The following is a 22728-nucleotide window of genomic DNA, read 5'->3' as shown; positions in this document are numbered from 1 at the left end:
AAATGTGTTTGTGGTCTTTTAATATAAAAGAAGCTTCAAAGTTTGTCTTCTTTCTCAATATGAAAAAAATAAACAGAGGTATTAGATGAACAAATATAAAAATGCTGGTGTGGTATAAATAAATTTTTTAAATGTTCCACTGTAGGAAATAAAAAAAATATACTGCTTCTTTAAGTTCTGAGGCCTTTCTTTAAACATACGTTCAATTGAATGATGATTCAGTGTACCAAGGGGCATCTATGTTCCCCAAATTATGACTTTTAGATAACATTTTAAAAGAGATGAATTTTAACCAACAGGACATTTCTTTAAACAAATAGAAGGTTTGTATACAGATATTTTCAGTGAATGAGTGGTGGTAAATTTGGCTCATATCTTGGTTTATGTCCAGATTTACTGCTTACTGAATACTATCTTTCTGTCACTGAATGATAGAATTGGGGCCCTGCACCATCTCTATCAAAATACATGTGTGAATATACACACATATATACACAACCACAAATTTGATCCATAAATCTGTAATATGTATATTACATACTTCTGGGCAAAGAACTGCTAAGACCTAATTGTTTTTGTAGAAGGAAAAAATAGGAGAATAGGGAACATCCTTCCTAAAACATTCAGATGTTCATACCACTAATTATATAGCACATCAGAATGTGCAAGCATTATACTTATTGCAAAGTATCTGACAGATTTAGATGCCATTATAAAATGTTCTCAATTCTATTTTGGAAACCTAAAATGTCGGTATATAATACCAAATGTCCAATCAAAGAGTTTAGTATAAAAATATCAGCACAAAACTGTTTTTTCAATTTGTTTATTGTGTGAGCAACCCAAACTTCAGTTTAAGTGCTGTTGTAATTTTATTACTAGATTCCATAACCCTACAATTGATAAATTTTATACCATTTTAGGTATTTTAATAAGATACTTAGAAATACTAGGGAAAAAAAATCAGTATTCAAAGGGTTAATTTTGTTTATAATAACAATAAATTATTTTATCATCTTCTTCAGTTCAAAATCCAGCTTTGAACCCGAGGAAGGCTTCAAATTGTGTTAATTAAATGGTGGTCCTTTAACCAGTAGCAGTTTGATTACCAATTACTCGGAGGATCTCTTTGTGAATGCCTCCTTCTTGTGTGTTAATATTTGCATCTCCCACTTGGCCATCTTCATAGCTAAAATACAAAACACAGAAACATTAAAAAACACTCAAAAAGATGACAATGTTTGAAATGGTTTAGAAATGCTATTTGATAGCTAAAATATAACCCATGGGAATCAAAAACAAAGGATAGTTATTTTTCACTTGTATTTAATAATGTGTTCTCATTACTATACAGAGAATGGCCCATTATTCTACTTCATGGCTTAATTTGCCCCTTCCTTCCACTTTAATTTATTTTGTTTATCCCCACTGAAGTATTGCCGGAGATGTGGGAAGCACCCCAGCATTGCAAGCATTTCCACAACAGTTGCTATGAAGCCTACTGCAAAAGAATATACCAGCTTCAACCTTATGATCCTTAGGTTCTGGACTTCTTAACTCCACTGCGACTTCAATCGTTTATCTATTTTCTGATTGCTGACATTCACTTCGCTTTCTACCACTGCTTCTTTGCCATGGCTGCCTTCTAATTATTATTCGGCTATAATCAGTGCTGCACTTTTTTCTTATCACCGGTTGCCCCATTAAGTCTGACTGTAACATAGTCTTATTTGTGCTGGTACTTCACATAACAATACAAGCCTGCTAAGTTTAGCTTAGCAGTAGAAGTGAAAATATAATATTAAAGGACAGCAATTACTAAAGTTCGTTATAAAGAAATAATTGCATTTTAGATGATAATTCATTTCCTCAAATAAACTTACTTGAGCAATAAGAATTTCCCAAGAATGAATTTTCAAACTTTCATGATAATATTCAGAGTGGAATATGCGATGAATTAATTTTACTTCATAAAAAATGGCTTCAAGACAGAGGCTTTAGAGAAGTGGTAATTACTTCAAAACAGATAACCAGGGGTGTAAGCACTGTGTCTCAAAGATTAATGCAAGCCACTGTCTTTTCCTGAAATAGCACAATATAGGAAAATGAAACAGATGACATATAGCAATAAGAACTTAGCTCCTTACATAATCCATTGCTTAAACACTAAGTGATAATTGCCTTTGTACCAAGTCTAAACTCCTAACTAAATGATCCAAAGTCGCCTGTCAACTTGGCCAATTCTTATCTTACAAGGTTGCTCTTTTAGTTATACTTGGCTAATCTCAATGCACATGTATATAGGTAAGTGGAACCCCATGGTGAAACAGTACTGTAAGAAAAAGAATGGGAAGCGTGGTACACAGGCCAATTACAAATATTTTCTCAAGAGATCAAACAGTAAGTGCTCTAAGAACTACAAAACATGCTAAGTCAAACATGTTCAGAATTGTTCAAATCTAACCAGGTGCTTGTGGCAAATTGTGTAAAGGTATATCTTACTGGGCAAGTAAAATATCTTAGCCTGGTGTTTATATAAGTCCTGCCACAAAAGCTGAGCCATCTGCATTTCTAAGTAGAGGGTGGGGGGAGAACCTGGCTTGAAGATGCAACCCCAGGGAGATAATAGTTTTTCACAAAGACAGTCAGACCTGCTCCTTCTAGGATTAACATTATAAAAAATAAGAGACTGACAAAAAGAGAACGGAGCAGACACATAAAAAAGCACAATCTAGGAGTGAAGTGGGGGAGTGGCAGGGCTTAGAACTGTTCTAGTACTTTATGACTTTCCAATTTCAGAAACCAGTCCACATGTAACCTTGCCTTTCCCAATTTATGTCTGTTCTATCTCTATTACATTTTTGGTACATTCAACACACCTACTACCTCCTATGTAGTTTGAACACAATGCTGAATAAGATATGTTTGGCTTAATTGATAACATGTCTACATACTACCATCTCTATCCTCTTCAATTTAAAGTTGGCCTTTGAATAAGATTTGTCTACACTACATTGTGACTTCCCATTTTTGCCTCAACTCACTGCGATTTTTCTTCTGACCCTACTACTCTACTGAAAAGTACTGATAAAGGTTGTCCATGCCTCCTCATTGATAAATTCAGGAGACTTTATCTCCTTTGTCTGCAGTATGTGATATAGTTCACTGTTCTTTTTCTTGAAGCTGTATTATTTCTTCATTCCCTGGTTAGCCCTTTGATGATTAAGTCTCAGTCTCTTTCATTCTGTCCTCTTCCCTGGCATCCCACTTCAATGATTCATGCCTCAGTTTTCTCTCTTCTCATGATATGCAAAACTCAATTATTTTAGCCTTTACCAAGTTTTAGCTTTCACCCACATGCTGATTCCTAAAACTATACCTCCAGTCCTTACATCCTTCCTTAACTATAACTTTCCCAGAGACATCACAAATGTAGTATATTCGAAACACAACTTAATTTTTTGACCCTAGGACTGCTCCTTTCTAGACTATCCATACTTCAATTTGATGTACCATTATCCAACAGCACAAAAGCTTCATTGTTGACTCCTCTCTGTGCCTAAATTCAATTATTCACCAAGTTATCTGGCTTCCATTTTCTTAAGTCTTCTCTCTACCCAATTCCACTACCTTTGTTTACATCTCCATTATCATTTACCTAAAAGAGTGGTCTTCAAGTTGTAGGCTGTGTATAACTAGTGGGTTTTGGAATTAATTTAGCTTGTCCAGACTAGCATTTTTAATGACATTAGAGTACAGTAGAACAGAACAGAGAACATTGACTTCACTATGACAGAAAGCACTGGTTTTTTTCCTGAGTCATAATGTCAAACACATTTCTTTTTGTGCAAGAAAAACTGACTTAGACTATTGTAACAACATTATATTTTATCTCTGTCTCTACACGTATCCCCACCTTCCTTCCTGTTATCTACCTTGCTAAAGTGATAGAAAAAACAGCGTCCACCTCACTTAGAGAACAAAATCCAATGTCACTGACAATATCAGCTCCTGCGGAATCCAAACTCAAACTTTCTCTCCACTCATGTCCTCCCCTCACTCTATTTTCAGTCAAATGGAAAGATGTGTCTTCCCCAAATATTACATGTTCACTGACACTTAAAAAGCGTTAGAAGTTAATGGAGAAGAGATGAGACTTCTATTCTTTGGATAAACTACAATAATTTAAGACAGAAAGAACACAGGAGAGGGGAGAGAGCAAAACTGAGAGCAAAAGCAAGAACGAGAACCAAAGACAGGCAGACGGACGGAGTTTAAAAGTATCAAAGAAAATGCATATTTCTTTTTTTTTTTTTTTTTTTTTTTTGTCTTTTTCGTGACTGGCACTCAGCCACTGAGTGCACCGGCCATTCCTATATAGGATCCGAACCCGCGGCGGAGCGTCGCCGCGCTCCCAGCGCTGCACTCTCCCGAGTGCGCCACGGGCTCAGCCTGAAAATGCATATTTCTTTCATTGTCTGTGAAGCCCACAAGGCAGCACAACAGTTGTGGGTTGAAGGACAAAACTGGCAAAGGCATTCAGGTGTCTTAAACATATACATGAAGCATATATAATAATAAAGGAGAAACAAGCTACTATTTGATTTGGGCAAATGGGAAGGTTAATATAGACGAGGGTACTTTAAAAAGTTCGTGGAAAGATTTGTACTATTTTTTTAGTTCAACTTTTCCACAAACTTTTTGAAGTACCCTTATATAAATCGCTGATGGTAGTAATGTATTTGAAATCTCTTAGGTATGTTAGGAAATTTCATGGATAAAAACGTTTGAAGGTATTGACAACCTTTAATCTCAAACTCACAGAGCATCTTTTATGAGCGTTTTAAGATTAACACATGTAAATTTGTTTCTATATCCCCTAAATCTGGAACCAGAAACTGTAGCACTGTTTTTTTTATCAGCAACAGAGAAGAGAAATTCACTGTAAATTGAATGATATCCAACACTTGTCCAAAGTTCCTATAAGAAATCTGATGCTGTAAGTACCTTGTCTACTTCATAGTCCATGTACAATCTCTTCACTGAGTTAGAACATTCATTCTTTTGTTACTGCTTTCATTCAATGTGCTTTAAGTACTTCCACACAAGCCGTTATGTGAGATTCCCATACACAGACTGGGGAAGAAAATAGTTATTCAAATAACTATAGAATGAGGCAGCATGAGAGGTCCAAATACAGGGTGAGCAAAATTCAAAGTAAAGACAGATACCACTTCTGACTGTGAGGTCAGAGAAGGTGCCATGGAAAAGACCACGTCTGAGTTTGCCTTGAAAACTAGGCTAAAGGCCTAGCTAGTGACGCCTGCCATTTGGACTGACTGAACAAAGGCACAATAGTGGAAAAACAACTTCAAGTTGTTTTCAAGAAACAGCTTGGATAATAATGTCATTTAATCAGTGCTTTGCACAGGTAACTGAAGTAAGGTAGAATGGGCTCTATGTTGCAGAATGCCACATTTTTATGTATTACCTATCAGCCCATATGAGCAATGAATAATAAAAACACCACTTTAGGAAAATTAATGTGGTATAAAGAGTATGATTTTCAATTTTTACATGCATAGAAAAGTAGGCTCTACACCAAAAAATTAAGCATAGTTAACTCTAAGTGGGGAGAACATGGGCAATTTTCTCCTTTTTCGACTTATCTCCAATTTCTGAATATTGAACAGGTATCACTAGTGTAATGATGGCAGTCTTTAATAAACCTGGCATTGTACAAAAGAGGCTGAGAGTGATAAAGAAATTAGAAGCAAGGAAAACAACTAGGAACCTTTTGATGTATTCTGAGAGAAAGAATGACATATACATAAAAATAAAGGTACTGATGTGAGGAAATAGAGAAAAGAAACTTGGAAACTGCTGAATGTGCCGAGCAGGGAAAAATACATGGGAAGCTACAGTGCTGGCTTCAGGTCTCTTCGAAATATAAAATTACTGCACGGATCGGAGAAGCTGAGAAGCTGGTAAGGGGAATGAAATACTGGGTTCCACGTTGTACATATTGATTTTAAGGTACTAGCAGGCTGCTCAAGGGCAAATATTCATCAAACAAGCAATTGTAATGTGGGCATTTCATTCATTCCTACTTTCTCATCTTCTGGCCCTTTTGAAAACAGCTTCCTGATTTCTACATATGGATGTTACTGTCCTTGTACACATGTGGTTAGTAATACAACTGGGCTTCACTAACAATTTCTATATACTAGAAATTGGCTGGATTCTGTTCATAATATCTGAGTTTTTACATTTTGCCTGGAATATTTATATTTAATTAAGTTTATTTATTTTGGAATTTTCCAACCTTTTTTCCATCTTCTTACTTTTTTCCTAAGTGCTATCTATCTTCCTTTAAATCTCACTTTCAATTTCTTCTGATTCATCAGTCTGTTCCCTAAAATTTCCCTTTTCTTCTCTATTTCTGTGTTGTTTACTTCTTGGGAAAAATGTGATTAGAATACTAAATGACTGTTTTATTATCTCAACTCCAGGAATCAGATTAGCATGGAAGTTACTTTAATTTTTAATATTTTCACCAAATAATAGACGAAAAAGGAAATCACATTAATGTATATCTCAGTCATCACGCAAAGCTTCTAGCATCAGGGATCACATAATGTAAAATAAATAAATAAATAAAAATTTAAAAAGAACAGAAATTGAGTTTCTGTATGATAACTCACTTCCTTCTCCTCAACTTAGTCTTTTTTTAGATGTTACCACTCACTAGGGAGGCACACCACTGTAGAACTCTGTGATCATATCTTTTATAAATAAAGAAACTGATGGTTGTAATTAGCATGTACATTAATTAGTGAATGGATTCTCTCTTTGATGTGTTTTGAATTTTATCGAATTTCCTTAATGAGTCTTTTCTCTCTTGAGAGTGCACAGAAAAAGGATGAAATCTCATTTGTGTTTATAAAGCAATGAAAATTATCATCTTAATATAATTTTTTTCCTTTGTATTATTTGGAAAGTATCTGAGTGTACTGAAAGTGTTTTCTTCTCTTTTCTTCCTATGGTCTTGTCTCAATTTTTTCTTCTTATGAAATATTCTCTCCAGTAAACACCCCCTGACCCCCCACATATATCCCTACAGGTATGTTTTATGTATAATTTATCTAAAATTTCAAAAGAAATAATACTAGACATGGTACGGTCCCCTTAAATATGTAAGGTTGCTAATTTAGCTCATTAAATTTTAATTTTAGCAAGACACAAAAGTAGATTAACTGACTAGATGACAGGCAAAGGAAAGGAATCCGGAGTTACTTTTCTGTCAAAATCTCAAGATCACTCAATGAACTTTGTGATTAGAAGCTGAGCTTTTAACAGTGGATACCAATCAATATAGACAGGAAAGAAGAGGCAAAAAATATTTAATAAGCCTTTCAGAGGTGACCTGCATTGTGCTAAATTAATTTTCATAACAACCTTAAAAGGTATAGATGGTTTCCCTAGGAGCCTCCGGATCCCCTGGGAGTCTTCTCTGCCTTCATTCTGCCCCAGGAGGCTGGCCTGATGGACTCCTCAGTATGCTCTATCACCCTTAGCTTCTGGAAGGGTTTGGCCAATGGGGATTCCCAGCAGTACTGCTTCCTCTCTTTGTCCTTTTGGACCTCGGTACGTCTAACAGCTCTGGTGCTACTAGATCGAGGTTACTACACTACACCTGTGTTTCCCCTAAAACCATACCTTTGTAAATAATCTAAATTGTGGATGATAAAAAGTACCATATTTTTCATGGACCATCTGTTTTTTGTTGGGATTCTGACTGAAACAGGCAGGTATATTATTCTCATTTTACTGATGAAGCTTAGAAAGCTTATGTAACTTGGCAAATGTCACCTACTCATTACTATTGAGCCAGGATTCAAACTGTCTGATCAGAAGCGGGGCTCTTTCCACTATACTCACCGCTTCCTCACTGTTAAGAAAGAAATCTACAGCCAGTAAATACATATCATAAGAAAGTCACAGTCCTCATACCATCCAAAAGAATACCAGGCAGCTCATAAAAGTTTCATTGTGCAAAGACTATCAATAAGCTATAGATCAAGTGCTGAATGCATATGGTAATGTAGATAGATGGTATATTGAAGCAATCTTGACGCAGTCATTTTGACATGGCTTATAAAACAAGCCAGCTCATTTTTTCAGCTTCTTTTTGGAAAGCTACGTAAAATACAAAACAGATATACTCAGCTCTTCTCTGAAATCCTTTCTGTGACAGGATCATGGCTGAGGGGAGAAGAGGCATGAGAGGGGGTTGGGAGTCAAGGATGAGTGAAAATCAGAATCTACTGCACCCAGTATTTAGGAATTAAAAATAATGCTTTTATATTTTAATGCAGCTCTTATGATACAGTGCCCCCCCCAAAAAAGCACATCAAGACACACTGCATTACCAGCTCATATTTTATGAAATGCAGATTAACCTTTTCATTACTGTATTCTGCATTCCCAGATCTAAAACTTTTAAAATCTATTAATAAAGTATATATACACATACACACATGTATATATACACACACACAATTTTAAAGAGACAGAATGTTTTTCTTCAATTTTAACTTAACAGCTGTTTTTCTAAGTTAACAGCATTTAATCTTCAGTTTGTTTATTGCTTATTGAAAATAGAACAAAAACATTAAATAGACGATAAATTCAATTACCTGCTTGTCATATTTTGGCAGCTACAGTGACCAAATAATAATGCAGTCACTACTATCTAATTTGTGGAGAAGACAGTAACATACAAATTTGAGCATATACACTTACACAAAAAAGAATCGTGTGCAGACATGATCAGTATTTGGGACAACCCATATCTCTCCATGTTTGTGCAGGTCAGGTGAGGTGATCACTGTAAGTGGAAGATAAAATTAAAGAACTATTTGATTCTAAAGGAATCCTAGTCCCTTCCAAGTCACCATATCCCTTCTCTTCGAAATCTGAAAGCAAAAATACATGCACAGATGTACATATAAAAATGTTTAACCTTATTAGCTACCAAGAAATGAAAATAAAAACAATGAAAGACCATGTAATAATTATAATTTTAGGATGTGAATGACTGGTGTAACAATAGGAAGGAAATCATTTAAGTATTATAAAAAGCAAACAGGTCCTGACTTGAGAACTATGTAGACAGCAACTTAGTGTCCGAAATCACAACCAAGTGTTGAAAACTTAAAAGACAGTTGACAGTGGCTACTGAAATTCCTAACACAAAAATAAAAAAGTGAACTTTTGCCAAAGTCAAAGTTTAAAGCAAGAACAAAGAAAAGAATATGATCTTGCAAATCAATTATCAATTTTTGTGACCTAAGTTGGGAATAGAAGAATAACTTCAGTGTAGGAACAGAAAGACCTCTTTTCAGTGCTTGGTTCATCTTTCAAGTTTTTCATGGTATTACATATTCAAATACTAACTTAAAGAGGAAGGTAAGCACATTAACAAAAGAGACAGCATTACTTGATCAGAAAGATGAAATTACCATTCTGAAATATCTGCCATGAATAAAATATAGCACTGTCTGAATTCTTGCCAATTTTGCAATTTGGTTTTAACCTCTATGATCTCTACTGTACCCATTTTCCATTTGTGCCCTACGAGACAGTCATAAGGAATAATGCTTTCACTGTTCCATCACAAGCATGCTGTAAATATACTTGAATTCTTAAATACAGATAACACAGGAGACTAACACTATGAAGTTTGTAAAATTTTCAACTTACCTTCACATAAGGCTATGCATTTTAAGTTACGGCTTTGCAGGAACTGGGACTGCTGTCCTTTCTTCTGTGACTAAATTCCAAAAGAATTTAAAAATTACAGTGAAAATGGGGCACTGTAGTCAAAAGATTGCTCCTCATTAAAAAACAATAGCCACTAAGATGGCTCCGGAAAATAAAAAGCCTATCTAGACTAGCATCAATACCCTTGCACTCTCTTAAAATCAAGCTATTTTTGTTTTATCATTTAATTTATGTACATAATCATTATTAAATTACTCTCAAGATGAGTGAACTAAAGAAATGCTAAATTGGAGTTCAGTAGTCTCACAACATAGAATTAGAATTCAAATTTGTTTTTACTGGAAGTCTGGCATTTTTATTTCAAGGTAAACAAAATTAAATTTGCATGATTGTTTCAAACATTAAAGTCAATGATTCCAAATCATCTGACTACCCAAAACCAACCTGTTTTTATGGCATCATTTGCTAAACCACAGTGCTTTCATAAACATCTCACATAGAAAATCTGGGGTGTTTTTGGTTTTAGATATTAGATTAGTTACACTTTTTAAAAAACTTAAAGTCAATTTCTTCATCAGATGGTGTTTTAATATACCTAGAATATACGTGTTTTCTCTGGAAAAAATACAGAAATTGCACTTTTCTCTCCACCCGGAATGTTCTTTCTCCCAGAAAGCCACACAGCTCGTGCGCTCACCATGTACAGGTTTTACTCCCGTCACCTTCTCTGAGCTTCCCGTCCGGACCATTCCATTTGACATTCACCCCGTTGCCTCTCCCACCTTTTAGCATCCAACACCTTTTTCTCTGATTTATTTTTCTCCATAATATTTACCACCATCTAGCATTCTATCTGTCTAAACAGACATTTAATTTATTTGTATCCCCTCAACAGAATGCAGGCTACCAGAGGACTGCAATATTTGTCTATTTTTGGTCATCACTGTGCCCCAAAGCCTGGGAGAGTCTCTGCTATGATAGTGGAAAACCAATACATATCTGTTGAATAATTATTGTAATAGAGGCAATTCAGTTATTACATATTAGGGTCAATTTTATTCCTTTATGAGCAATGACCACTTAAATTAATTGTGCACACTTAAAAAGCTGAGTATTTATCAAAGTCTTGCTGTGAGGCTGCAGTGGGCTTATCACATGCAGTCGCGCAGTTGCTACCACACCTGGGATGCATTGCTGCTTTTACTGCTTGAAGCTGGCTCATCCTTGGCTGACACCTTCTGCTTCTTGTTCATCCCTGAAAACATCAGCGAAATAATAATTTAGGGACAAAGCTGTACAATGCAGCTCAAAGTACAATCCATCTATGGTGTAAAGTTCCACTCTAGGCAAAGGTTTTGATGTCATCAGGACAGAGATGATCACAAAGGGCTCTCAAAAAAGCAGATGCTGTGCCCTCGGCCTCTAGGGTAGAAGGGTCAGTTGGTTTTGGAAGTCCTGGGTGAGTTAGGAAGTAGAAATGTCAGGTTTTTATTTTCACTGAAAGTAGGGACAGGAAGTTTTTTTGCATACAATTAATATAGTTAGAAAACTCCTAAAACTTGGTTTTAAAAGGCTTTTAGAACCTAACTTTCCTTCTTACCATATGGTTAGTAGAAGGAGAAAATAGGGATGGGAAATATGAATAATGTTAGGAAAATCTACTTGAACTGCAACTTAACTGTGAATTGTTGATGTATACTCAATTCTGTGTAGAATTTACCACTTCTTCTAATTAAGAAAAATTATGTAGGGCCGAGCCCGTGGCGCACTCGGTAGAGTGCTGCGCTGGGAGCGCGGCGCCGCTCCCGCTGCGGGTTTGGATCCTATATAGGAATGACCCGTGCACTCACTGGCTGAGTGCCGGTCACGAAAAAATGACAAAAAAAAAAAAAAAAAAAAAAAAGAAAAATTATGTAAGTCTTTTGTTTCTCAAATCCACTTTTATCTTACCCTGTAAATGCTATGATTTCAAAATGTGAAACATTTTGAAAAAACGGAATTCAATATATATCTGTTTAAGAATAGGCAGGTATTTACCCATACTTTATCAGAAAGTGCTCATCTACAATCACCCCACAAGATACGTGGTGATTTTTGTTGTTACAATAAATGGCTTAATGAGAAGGAGCAAAACCTGTTTACCAATTTGCAAAGTATGTTTATTTAATGCTTTCCAAGTCAGGCATTCCCTAAAAGGTGCAGGGGTGGGTAGGGTCAGGTTGAGAAGCAGGCCTAGGATTTCAGACATGAAGAAAGGCAAAAACAGGAGAGAAAAGGTACTGTATGCAGAGCGGCTGGTCATTTTTCTAACCCTTAGGCTTCCAGTCCTCAAACCAACTACAGACCTACTTCATCTTACTGCAGTGATTCTTACATTTTTTTCCGATCAAGAGCCCTTCAGAATTTGATAAAGTCTATGGGCCTGCTCCCCAGATCAGACAAGTGCACATGCACAAAGACAAAATTTTACGTCCACTCACACAGTTTGTGCTTCCCGTCAATCTTTTCAACAACCCCCCTAAGGAGTCTGCACACCAGTATAAGAAGCAGAAAATCAACAGTAATTAATGGTCTGTTGTATTTTTTCTTATCTATGCTGAGGATGTACTTAGTTATTTAAGCTTTTTTTAGTTTTTTATTTCTTTCGCTTTTAATAAGATTTTAGAGATCTGATTTTAATTGTTTTTTCCTTTGAACAAGGTTATTCCATTTCTTATCTCTCTACTATCTAATACTGTCGAGTATTTATTTTCTTAGTGTTATTTGGCATATTGTATATTCAAAGATCACTGAAACAATACTTCTCAACCCATATGTTCTGCTACAATGAGGCTCTTGCTACACTTTCATCAGGAGATGGAGTCTAATTCCCCAACTCTTGAATGTAAAAGGGCTTGTGACTGCTTTGACCAGCAGGGTATTGTGGGAAGTGACACCATGATTCTCCTGGGTCAGAAAAAATTATACAAAGCCCATCAGATGCTCTTACCACACTCTGGAAAAGTTTAGGTAAAAAAATCCAACTACCCTGAGTTTACCACATTGGATAGGCCACACACAGGAGCTTGGGGTGACAGTTCCAGCTCATTCCTGCCAAGGTACCTGCCTTGTGAGTGAAGTTCTCTCAGACCTGCCAGTGCAGCCCATCCACAACTGAGTACCCTGCAGTGGCCACTGAAGGGGCAAAGAATCACCTGGCCAGGTGGTAGCCCAGATTCCCGACCCAAAGAATGTATGAGCATAATAAAGTTGTTTTGCCCTAAGCTTAGGGTGGTTTGTTACACAGCAATAGCTACTTGAATAATTACCTGTGCTAAGACTGTCTTTTAATTTTTCATTATATATGTTTTTTATTCTAGTTTTCCTTATTTTGTTACCTTGCAACCTTTTAATTTTTTAAAGTTTTCTTTCCATCAGTGTTTTCTTGTATTTTAATCATTGTTTCTGTTTTCTTTTATTATTTCTAATTATAAATCTAGTTTTAAGTGTTCTAATTTTACCATCTCATCACTGAGAAGCAACCGGCTATAGTTATGTAATAAAGAGAATGAACTTTGATAAATAAATTAGACAGGTAAGCCTGGTTAATGGTCACTTAGTTATTAGACCTCCCTAAGTATCCTTTTCTATACCCTGGGATATTAAGACTTACCAATCATGCACCATGTGAATGACATCTCCTGGAATTGTGTAATATGATCTTATAATCACACACACACACACACACACACACACACACACACACACACAAGCATTCAAACAAAACCAACTACATAGGCAGGTATATGAATATAAAAGTATTTAAATGTGTGAAGGAAAATACACTGAACATTGAGGTTGTAGGAAAGGAGAACAAAATTTCATTTGCTACTTTTAAAATTCTATGTAGTTATAATGTCTGTATGGTTAGCATAATTACTTTATACAATTGGCCTTCTGTATCCATGGGGGAGTTATTCCAGGACACCTCGCAGATACCAAAATCTACAGATGCTAAAGTCCCTGACATAGTACAGTTGACCCTCTGTAGCTGTGGGTTTTGATCTGCAGTTGGTTGAATTGTGGATATGGAGGGCTGACTGTATTTGAACAGAATAGGCTAAGTTATACAAATCATACTAATCTTGTAAAATATTCCAGAAATTTAAAAACACAAGGAATAAATCATCAAAAATTCCACCACCCAAGGATAACTAATACAAACAACCGGTGATCATTTTTTCCACATTTTGAACTTCCCAGGCTCCCTTCAGGACATGCTTTGAATTTATTCCAGAATATTTTTTTTCCCACAATCACCAAAATATTAACAAGCAGTTGTCAATAAGTGGAATGATTTTGAGGGTGTTTTTCTATTTTTAACTTTTCCATTATGTTCAAAACTTCTTTCTGGATTACATGATAATATCCAAAGATAAGAAGTTGGCAAAATATAGAATTACAATTACTGTTAATATGCATGTAAACATCTCAGTGCCCTACCTAATGCTTTACATATACTATATTCTCAGTACGTATTTATGGAAGAAATAAATGTAGAAATATTAAAATAAAAATTTTAAAAAATTTTGGAATTGACGAAACATATATTCCACCTTATATGCTAGGGGAAGTATTATAAATTCATGATATTTGAGCTTTGCTTTTGCTTCTGACATTTATCAAATGAACTTAACATAAACATATCTGATAAGCTTCAGTCACTTGGTAGACAACTTTGCCTAGAATATATGACAATAAAAAAATAAAAATCTAATGAAGTTGAAGGTTAAAATGAAATACAGGATTACCTGAGTAACCAAACGATATGCTTGACATTGGACTAAGATAGATTCCACTTCCATACATTGCACCGTGGAGCTAAAATGGGAAGGGGTGAGAGAGAGAAAAGTCAGTCATGGTTTAAATGTTAATATTTTACAAAAGAAGGCAATCAGTTTCATGTTGGAACATTAAGTCTTAGAAAAATGACAGAGTTCCTATTCCAAGGTCTAATTTGAAAAATAGTACTAATATCCTTGTGCTTAAAATTCAGAGTGAGTTGATATATGAAAAATGATAGCCAGAGGAAAAATTTACTCCTTGATAAATGTTTTCCAGCCTACCCGTGATAGAGTCACTCATTATAAAGTACCCTAGGTTAGGCTTTCATTTTAATGAATCTAAAATTCTTAAAACAAAACTGAAAAACATGGGAAGGCATTTGATTAGGATTCACATACTAGTGTATAAACAGTGCCCTGCTCAGATTTTCATTATATGAGGATACTCCAAAAAGTCTGTGGAAAGATTCGTATTATCTTTGAATTCTACTTTTCCATGAACTTTTGAAGTACCTTCATATAACGCTATCTGTCATCCCATTCTTACTTTCCTCTGAATTTTACAAGTTACAGGGAGTTTTATTACCTGAAACCAACTGGTCTAAGAAACTACTCAGAACAATTAAATTTCTTTCTTATTATCTCTGTGTTCTAGGGCCCTCACACCCTATTAGTATGAACTAAATACTAATTCAATAAATGTGCATTTATGAACATTTACATTTAATTGTACCACCTCAAATGTCTTGTATTTACTGTGAGATCTAGCTCAAGTGACTGGGTTGAGCATCTTATTTCCTGATGTCCTTAGGTTGTCAGATGAAAAACTCAGCTGTATGAGTGAAGTAGAATGTGCAAGATGAAGGGTGTGAATAAAGACGGGACTCCACCCACAACATCCTGCCCACTCCAAGTGCCATCTTGGGAGATGAAAAGCAGGTATCAGATGGCTCTTTGGTATCCCGTCTCTTCTTTGCTTTTTCCTACATTTTCTTCTCTAAAAGTATTCACGCCAAGGCACAGTACTCAGGAACTGTATGTTGTATTAACAGACAGAATGCCTGCATAGTTTTACTTTGCACCCGATAATTTTCTTCTACTTAAGTTCAAAGATTTTTACCATATTTTTACAGGTAACTTAACTTTCTTTTTCTTTTTATTGTGTATAGATCAATATTGTATATGGATCATTGTGTATAGATCAATTTTGCTTCAGTTACTTTGTAAAAATGTACTCATGCCTATTGGAAATTCCATACGATGTTTTAAAGCTCACATACTTCCTCTTTTGCAAGTAAAAACATAACATCAAGAATGCTTACTGAACCTCAATACTTAAGAATAATGAGGTCTTGTTAAGGCATTCAGAAAATTTACCTGTAGTCGGGTATTAGAAGCAACAACCAGACCATTCCTCAGGATGGAGTGCCAGTTTTCAATGTGTGAGCCACTAAAAAAAAAAAAAAGGAAGGGAAGGAAAGAGCAAAAAGAGAAAATGATCTTTTAAAGTGGTCACAGTATAATGAGTCATGATGCCTTCTGAAAGTTCTGGGTTTCCAAGTCAAATTTTATGTAGTTGACTATTCAATGCTGATGGTCAACTACTGAAAGAAAATATTTTCTTCCCCACACAATTCTGGAAGACTGGGTGGAGCACACCCCCATCATCATTAAGCCATACTCACTGAAATGCAAAGGTGCTTCCAAAGAGTTTTTTAGCAGCTCTAAAATTGGATTCTTTGGCTGGTGGACTGCTGAGAAGAAGGAATTGATGTGGAGTATGCATAAACTTCAATTGCTGTCATTTAAAATAATGACAAATGAAAATATGTCAAGTTTAACATATAATCAAGCTGATGACAATTTCGAATCTGACTGATTTAAGAATTATCCATTTTCAAACTACAGTCATTTTACACTAATCACATTAACGGGCTGATTTATAAAATATTTTTAAAAACCTCACATAAATGATAAATCATATGGAATTACTGATATGTATGAAGGATAATTCTTTAGGCTAATGGGAAAGGAATAGGAGACAGACAATCCAAAGTCATTTGTATTTAGCTTTGGAATACATTATGTAATCTTTGTTCAAACAGATCTGCCTTCTTAATTACATTTCTTTTTTTGAATTTTATTACTGAATTCCCTAAATATAAGTATAAACTTGTATTCAACTGGGAAAATATTCTGGAGTTTGCTAAGCAAAAAAGAAAAGTTAGCTCAAGATTTTAAAACTGCAAAAATTATTATTATGCTTTATTTGCATATATTTGTAAAATTGGGAATTGCCTACATTCAAATATAGTTTTCCCCTTTGGTCATGGAAAGAAAATTAAAGCAGAACCTTTCGGATTAATTGCTTGACAACATTTTCTAATTGTTTCCCTTTCACCAAGGAATATATGTATGTAGGAATATAATAACAGAAATCTCACAATTAGAGATTCATAGATGGGGAAACTGAGATTTTAGAGACCACTTTTAAGTGATGATCAGAACTGAAATCAGAGCCCATTTGCTTTTTATTATCATTATTATTTTAAGCTTATTAGGCTGATAAATAAGATAACTGAAGGCCATATCTTCTCAGATACAGAAAAGTGGAAATGTGCCAACATGAAACTGACAAAGATGAAAAGATCCAGATCGATCTCTAGATAATATTTTTCTCACTTGTGGAATGACTAAGTGATCTCATAATGATGTTTTTATTTACTTAAAAGGTCAGGGCAGCAGCCTGAATGTGAATTTGATATCTTGGAAAGGTTTGAAGCTAATGCACAAACAGCAATTTCAAACTGAAGAATCAGACTTAACCTGGGTCTATTTCAAGCTTGGAGAGGCTGCCTTCAAATCACAGGGGTCAGTTATCCCAACTACTAAGTACTTCTCCCATTTCTGTATAGAAATGTGAAAAAACAACTTACCCTGTTAACTGGCAGTTTCACAATATGGGACCTATTACTTGAAATAACCCTGAAATTAAAATGATCCATCAGTCACAAATATATGCCACATATATTTAAAGTTTTTTTCTCAGCGGGCAAGTGATTGAAACTTATTTTTGCTGTGTCATAAACTAAATTCAGTAATGATTTTATTTAGTTACATACATTTGGTTTGCTTCCTAAAACATGTTTAGGAGCTTGTGTAACGAAAAAGGCAATATTTTAACTTTAATTTTAGTTCCTAAAAACCTAAGGAGATATAGTTTTTAATAAGCACAACATCAAATATCAGTAAAATGAATATTTCTGGATATACTTTCAAATAATGGTAATCTAAATACAAACATTGAAGTTGATTCATATATCCTGCTTCTTTGCTCCTCTCTACATTACCTAAATTAATAATGAATTCTTATAAAGATTCTTTTTCTTTAAATATTTGAGGACCTCTTTGAGCTGATATATACAATGATTTATATATATAATTCAACATATTTAAACACTAAAGTTGAAAGAAAATTAAATTCAGGTATCTGAAAGAAGGAATTTTTAATGCTTTTAGATATATAAAATAAGTAGAGAAAACTGCAAAACATTTTGATAGATTTTCTTCTCCCTGAAAACAGAGTGACTAACAAGTTGGAGGAAACAATCACAAATAATTGAAAGTTAATAGTCAGGCTGACTTCAGGGCAAAAAAAAATTATTTAGATACTTGAGATTTTTACCTTCATTTTGAACATGACAATGAGAAAATTTAAAAGGTTAAAATAGAAACTGTCTTGTTATTTTACTTTGTCAGAATGTTGATAATAGATCATAAAAGATACAAAGAAGGAAGACTTCTAGACCAAATTTTTGTCATGGTCTTGTTAGACTAAATCAAATGTGTATTATAAAATTTTGACTAAGTGAAAGTTAATCAGAATCTTGAGGAAGCCAGATTCTTTTTCCTTTGTCCACCTTGACATATATTTTAAACATTTCCTGGTGGTGGCATGGAAAAAATGTTCATCCAGACCAATCGTTTATATCCTTACATTTGTATTACTGTATAATAAAGTGGTAAATTCTATAGTCTTTGAGTTTTCAAAATTATTTCAAAGACACATGTACATAAAACCCTTATAAGGTAGGCTGAGTAGATACTACTGCCTTCATTTTGCAAATGAGAAACGAGAGGGCAAATTATTTGTCGCAGGCATCGTAGCAAGGTGAGTTCTCAAGCCTCCTCTCCTCTTTGCAGTCTTGCCCTCCTTCTAGAATCCATGCTGGACTAATGCTCTATCCCACAGCAGGCTCCCTTTGAAACAGTGCATCTTCTGCAGTGGTCAAGCAGAGAGTTAATCAAATTTACACTGTCCTTTCTAAAGGAGCAAAATATACAAAACCAATATTTTAAAAACATTTTCAATAATAAGAGTTTGAAGCAGTGAGTTTTAGCACTTAGTCCTCACTGAACCAGAAAATTAAATGAACCAAAATGCCTTCACTATATAATCTAGTTAATCACATCTCTTAAACTATAGACAAACTGCTGTCAGAAGCATTGTATATCCCTGGTAGTGCATATGACAGCACTTTCTTCCCCTTGTGATGTACAAGTTTTAATTAAAGTGAAAGTCATTAAGGACTCTTGGATTGTAAAATCACCAGGTCTTATAGGCTTGTGGAACCGTAGCAATGCAAGGCTTGTAAAATAAGCTTTTTTTTTTTTTTTTTTAAAGCACACTGTAGAAAGATGCTATTTTCAATAAGAGGAAAACAAATTCTATACCATTGCAGTAGGGGATGAGCAAGAGGGTCCTGTTTATCCATCTGCTTCTTGATTTCCAGATATGGTGCCTGAAAAAAAAGTCATTATACTCCTTGATTTTTCTTAAAAATTCATTTTTCCTTTGTTACAAAAGGAAAATCAGATTGAACAATATGCCTAATCTAATTAAATTTGAAAATCTGTGGCCTGGACATGGAAACAGCAACAATTACTATAGTCATTCCCCCAAAATGATGAGAACTGTGAACTTCCATGCAGCACAAGGAACTTGCCCAAACAATGTGTTAAGACACTTGACCAAATTTTAGCCTGACTACCATTTACACAAGACTGTATCCCTACTGGTGACCCCCAGACTCCCTTTTGAGTCTCTCTGCTCAAAAAAAATGCAATGCTGCCAAAACCACAAAATGTACATTGTCCCAACCCACCTTGCCAAACCATTTTCAGTAATTCTCCACTTATCCCTTCTGTAATTTTCCATTTCAAACAACTCTCCTAGTCCCTTTTCATTATTCCCTCCTTTTTTATTTCCCCATATCTCATTTTGGTTCCTCTCTTCTACCTTTAAAAACCTCAGTCACCTTTTGTCTTAGCTGGAGTTGAGCTCTGTTTATGCTGCAGTCTCTCTCCCCTACTGCAGTGCTCTGAATAAAATCTGTCTTGCCACCTTTAACAAGTGTCTTGTAATGTTTCTCTTTGACAATGACCATTTTTAACTTTTAACAAATATTAGAGCAAAATTGGTGATAGCTACTACTCATGCTCATATCTGAGTGTACAGTTCTTTACAAAAGAAAACTGGACACCAATTACATAAGAACCCCTCTCTAAAAAGTATTTACTGGCATTTACCCAAACAATTAACCGTTCATAGAACAAAGAGCAATCTCTCTATGAAAATTAGGGCTATATATAGGTTTGTACGTTCTAAAAAATAGGACAGTATAATGTTGTATTTATCTGGAGAGGTTTAAAAAATTTGACACAATGAAACCTGACAGCATCCCTACGATGTGCTCACTGAAAGAGGGTGTAGTGTTACTATTTCCACCTTGACAGCAAAGACACTGAGGCATCAAGCAATTAACAAACTCACCCAAGGTCACAGGCCACATCACTGATGAGCCAGTTACACAACTTTGGTCTCTAACTTCCTAGGCTGACGCTCAATCGTCTACATTGCCTGCTATTAAAATAGCTTACATATGACCCAGAATAAAGGGAAGCAATTCTTGGCAAAGAGCTGATTCCAGAGACAGAGTTAGTAGCTATTTTTAAATCCAAGAATGATCTAGGTCTAGGGTATAGTTCAAATACCCTATACCAGTCTTTTTCATGACTAAAATTGTTTGTCTAACCTTGTGTAAGATATTGCAATAAGTTGATTTTTCCCCTAAGTAGAATTGCACTTTATTGTTTTCTTTCCTCCTACAAATAATAAATGCTTGCCTGAAAGTGAATTCAGATAATTCAGAAAGGTACGGGCATAGACAAACAACTGGAAGGGATGGTGGTTTTTAAGCAAATAATATCACTTGTGAATAAACAAGGATCTCGTTTACCACTGTCTGACACACACTATTTGTTAAATGAATACATGAATATTTGACTACATGAATAAATAATGATGAAAAGAATCAAGAACCAAAATTGGCAATGTAAAAATGTACTTTTTGAGCACTGTCTTCAAATAGAGAAGCAGAGATGTTGCTGGGGGATCTGAGGGTAGGGAGAGAGTAGCATAGAAGGCTAAGGTTAGTGGGCCCCGGGACAGGAAGATCCCCATATTCGTTCCCCAGAAAAATAAACAACCCAGGATGATACTCCTTATACGCCGAGAGGAGCTCTCTAGGGCAATGCAAGCTGTACACAGGACGTGTGCTGTTGTCAATTTCAGGTTAGTAATTTCTCGTTTACCATGAGGACTTTTAAACCTCTCTCCAAATCTCTGGCAGTGGAAAGGCCTCAATAATTCAGCAGCATGCGCTTTTCTAAGTGCTAGACTGCAGCCCAGGGACGTGTTAGATTTTCATACCTTGAGACTCCTGCTCACCAAACTTTTCCACAAAAGAATTCCTAATGACCAAAAATATAAACTCACACTCTCGTAGAGTCTGGCACTTTCCTAAGTGTTTTTGAGATTCTGTGTTATATCTCTAATATTTATACAAAATTTGCATTTTAAAAAATTTGTTTTTATTTTAATATTAAAATAATGTTTTAAAATTATTACCATCAATTGAAACTGACATTCTTGAAAGATGGTAACAGATTTAACTTTTGCTTTTAAATATTCTGAAATACCTACATGTCCTCACGGCTCTTGCCCAAGTTTGAGAGAAGAGTATCGGGATTATAATTACACATTTACCCTTTGAAAGTCACAGTGTTAGCATGCCAATAGGCTGATGTAATTTAATTAAAACACCCTAAAACAACATAATTTTTTAATTATACTCCATATAACAGAAAAATCTACATTTCACTGCAGGAATAACACTCTCACACATTTTAAAAATATGACCAACAAAACCAAACCGTACAAGATCACAAGATGACATACTTACTTGTGTCATTTCTCTGATAGAAGTTATGCTATCCAGTGCTTTCATTACTCGATCATAGTTCTTCTTCTATTTAATAAAAACAAAAAACAAACCAAAAAAACCTGTATTCACTTATAAGCCTTTGCAAGTCTACATATCACTAGAGAAACATATTATTTCGGGGTCAATTTGAAAGCAATGGCTGTTTTGTGTACATAAAAGGCAAGACTGTAATAAGATGGATCAAGGATGTAGGATTTATAACTTGAGTAAAAGTGAAGAAAAAAGAAAACAATGCCAGTCTTATATAAATATACAAAATCATATTCAGTCCATAGTGAAAAAAAATCTAGAAACACAAAAAATATATGAGGTTCCTTATTCAGGCTTTTACCACTGAAACACTAAGCCATGATGGAATAAAGTAAGCATAGAATCCTTCTAAAATGTCAAAATATGCTTCAAACTTCACAATTGTTTTCATTATCAACTAAAATATTGTTACCAAAAGAGTATGGCAACAGTGTGCAGATGTCAGTATACTCTCAACTAATAACTCATCTTTAAACATAATGTAAATATGTGCACTTCTGCCACCTATGAAGGCAGGAAAGTTCTTCCAAGGAAATTTTATATAGTCATTTCTATAAAATGATTTCAAGATGAATATTAATAGTAAGTAAGGCAATTTTAGCTCTCATGCAATTCAAAAATTTTATTTCAGAAGGATTCTGATGAATTGCTGTAAATATTTATGAAAAATATTAAGAAATGCTAGCCCATTAACTATATGAATTCAACTTTCAACAACCTTCAGATAGCTGGGGAGGGAGAAG

At 34.9% G+C, this 22728-nt stretch overlaps 1 protein-coding gene across 2 annotated transcripts in view; it reads right to left on the bottom strand.

The window, feature by feature from the left end:
• Positions 1-1086: 1086 nt before the first annotated feature.
• The window catches only part of PARP8 (poly(ADP-ribose) polymerase family member 8), a 161076-nt gene continuing 139434 nt past the window's right edge, over positions 1087-22728 (bottom strand). For both annotated transcript variants that reach the window (XM_063086452.1, XM_063086453.1), the window contains 10 exons: positions 21914-21979; positions 19344-19411; positions 17546-17594; positions 16295-16407; positions 15987-16059; positions 14577-14646; positions 10968-11041; positions 9766-9835; positions 8806-8890; positions 1087-1189 (listed from right to left, as the gene is read on the bottom strand). In XM_063086452.1, coding sequence (XP_062942522.1) covers positions 1087-1189; positions 8806-8890; positions 9766-9835; positions 10968-11041; positions 14577-14646; positions 15987-16059; positions 16295-16407; positions 17546-17594; positions 19344-19411; positions 21914-21979 — 771 coding nt within the window. The remainder of the gene's footprint in view (positions 1190-8805; positions 8891-9765; positions 9836-10967; positions 11042-14576; positions 14647-15986; positions 16060-16294; positions 16408-17545; positions 17595-19343; positions 19412-21913; positions 21980-22728) is intronic.

This window comes from Cynocephalus volans, chromosome 2 (genome assembly GCF_027409185.1).
Source record: "Cynocephalus volans isolate mCynVol1 chromosome 2, mCynVol1.pri, whole genome shotgun sequence".
In the NCBI taxonomy this organism is placed as follows: Eukaryota; Metazoa; Chordata; class Mammalia; order Dermoptera; family Cynocephalidae; genus Cynocephalus; species Cynocephalus volans.
The sequence above is the reverse complement of the archived record's forward strand: the minus strand, read 5'-3'. Positions and strand labels throughout refer to the sequence as shown.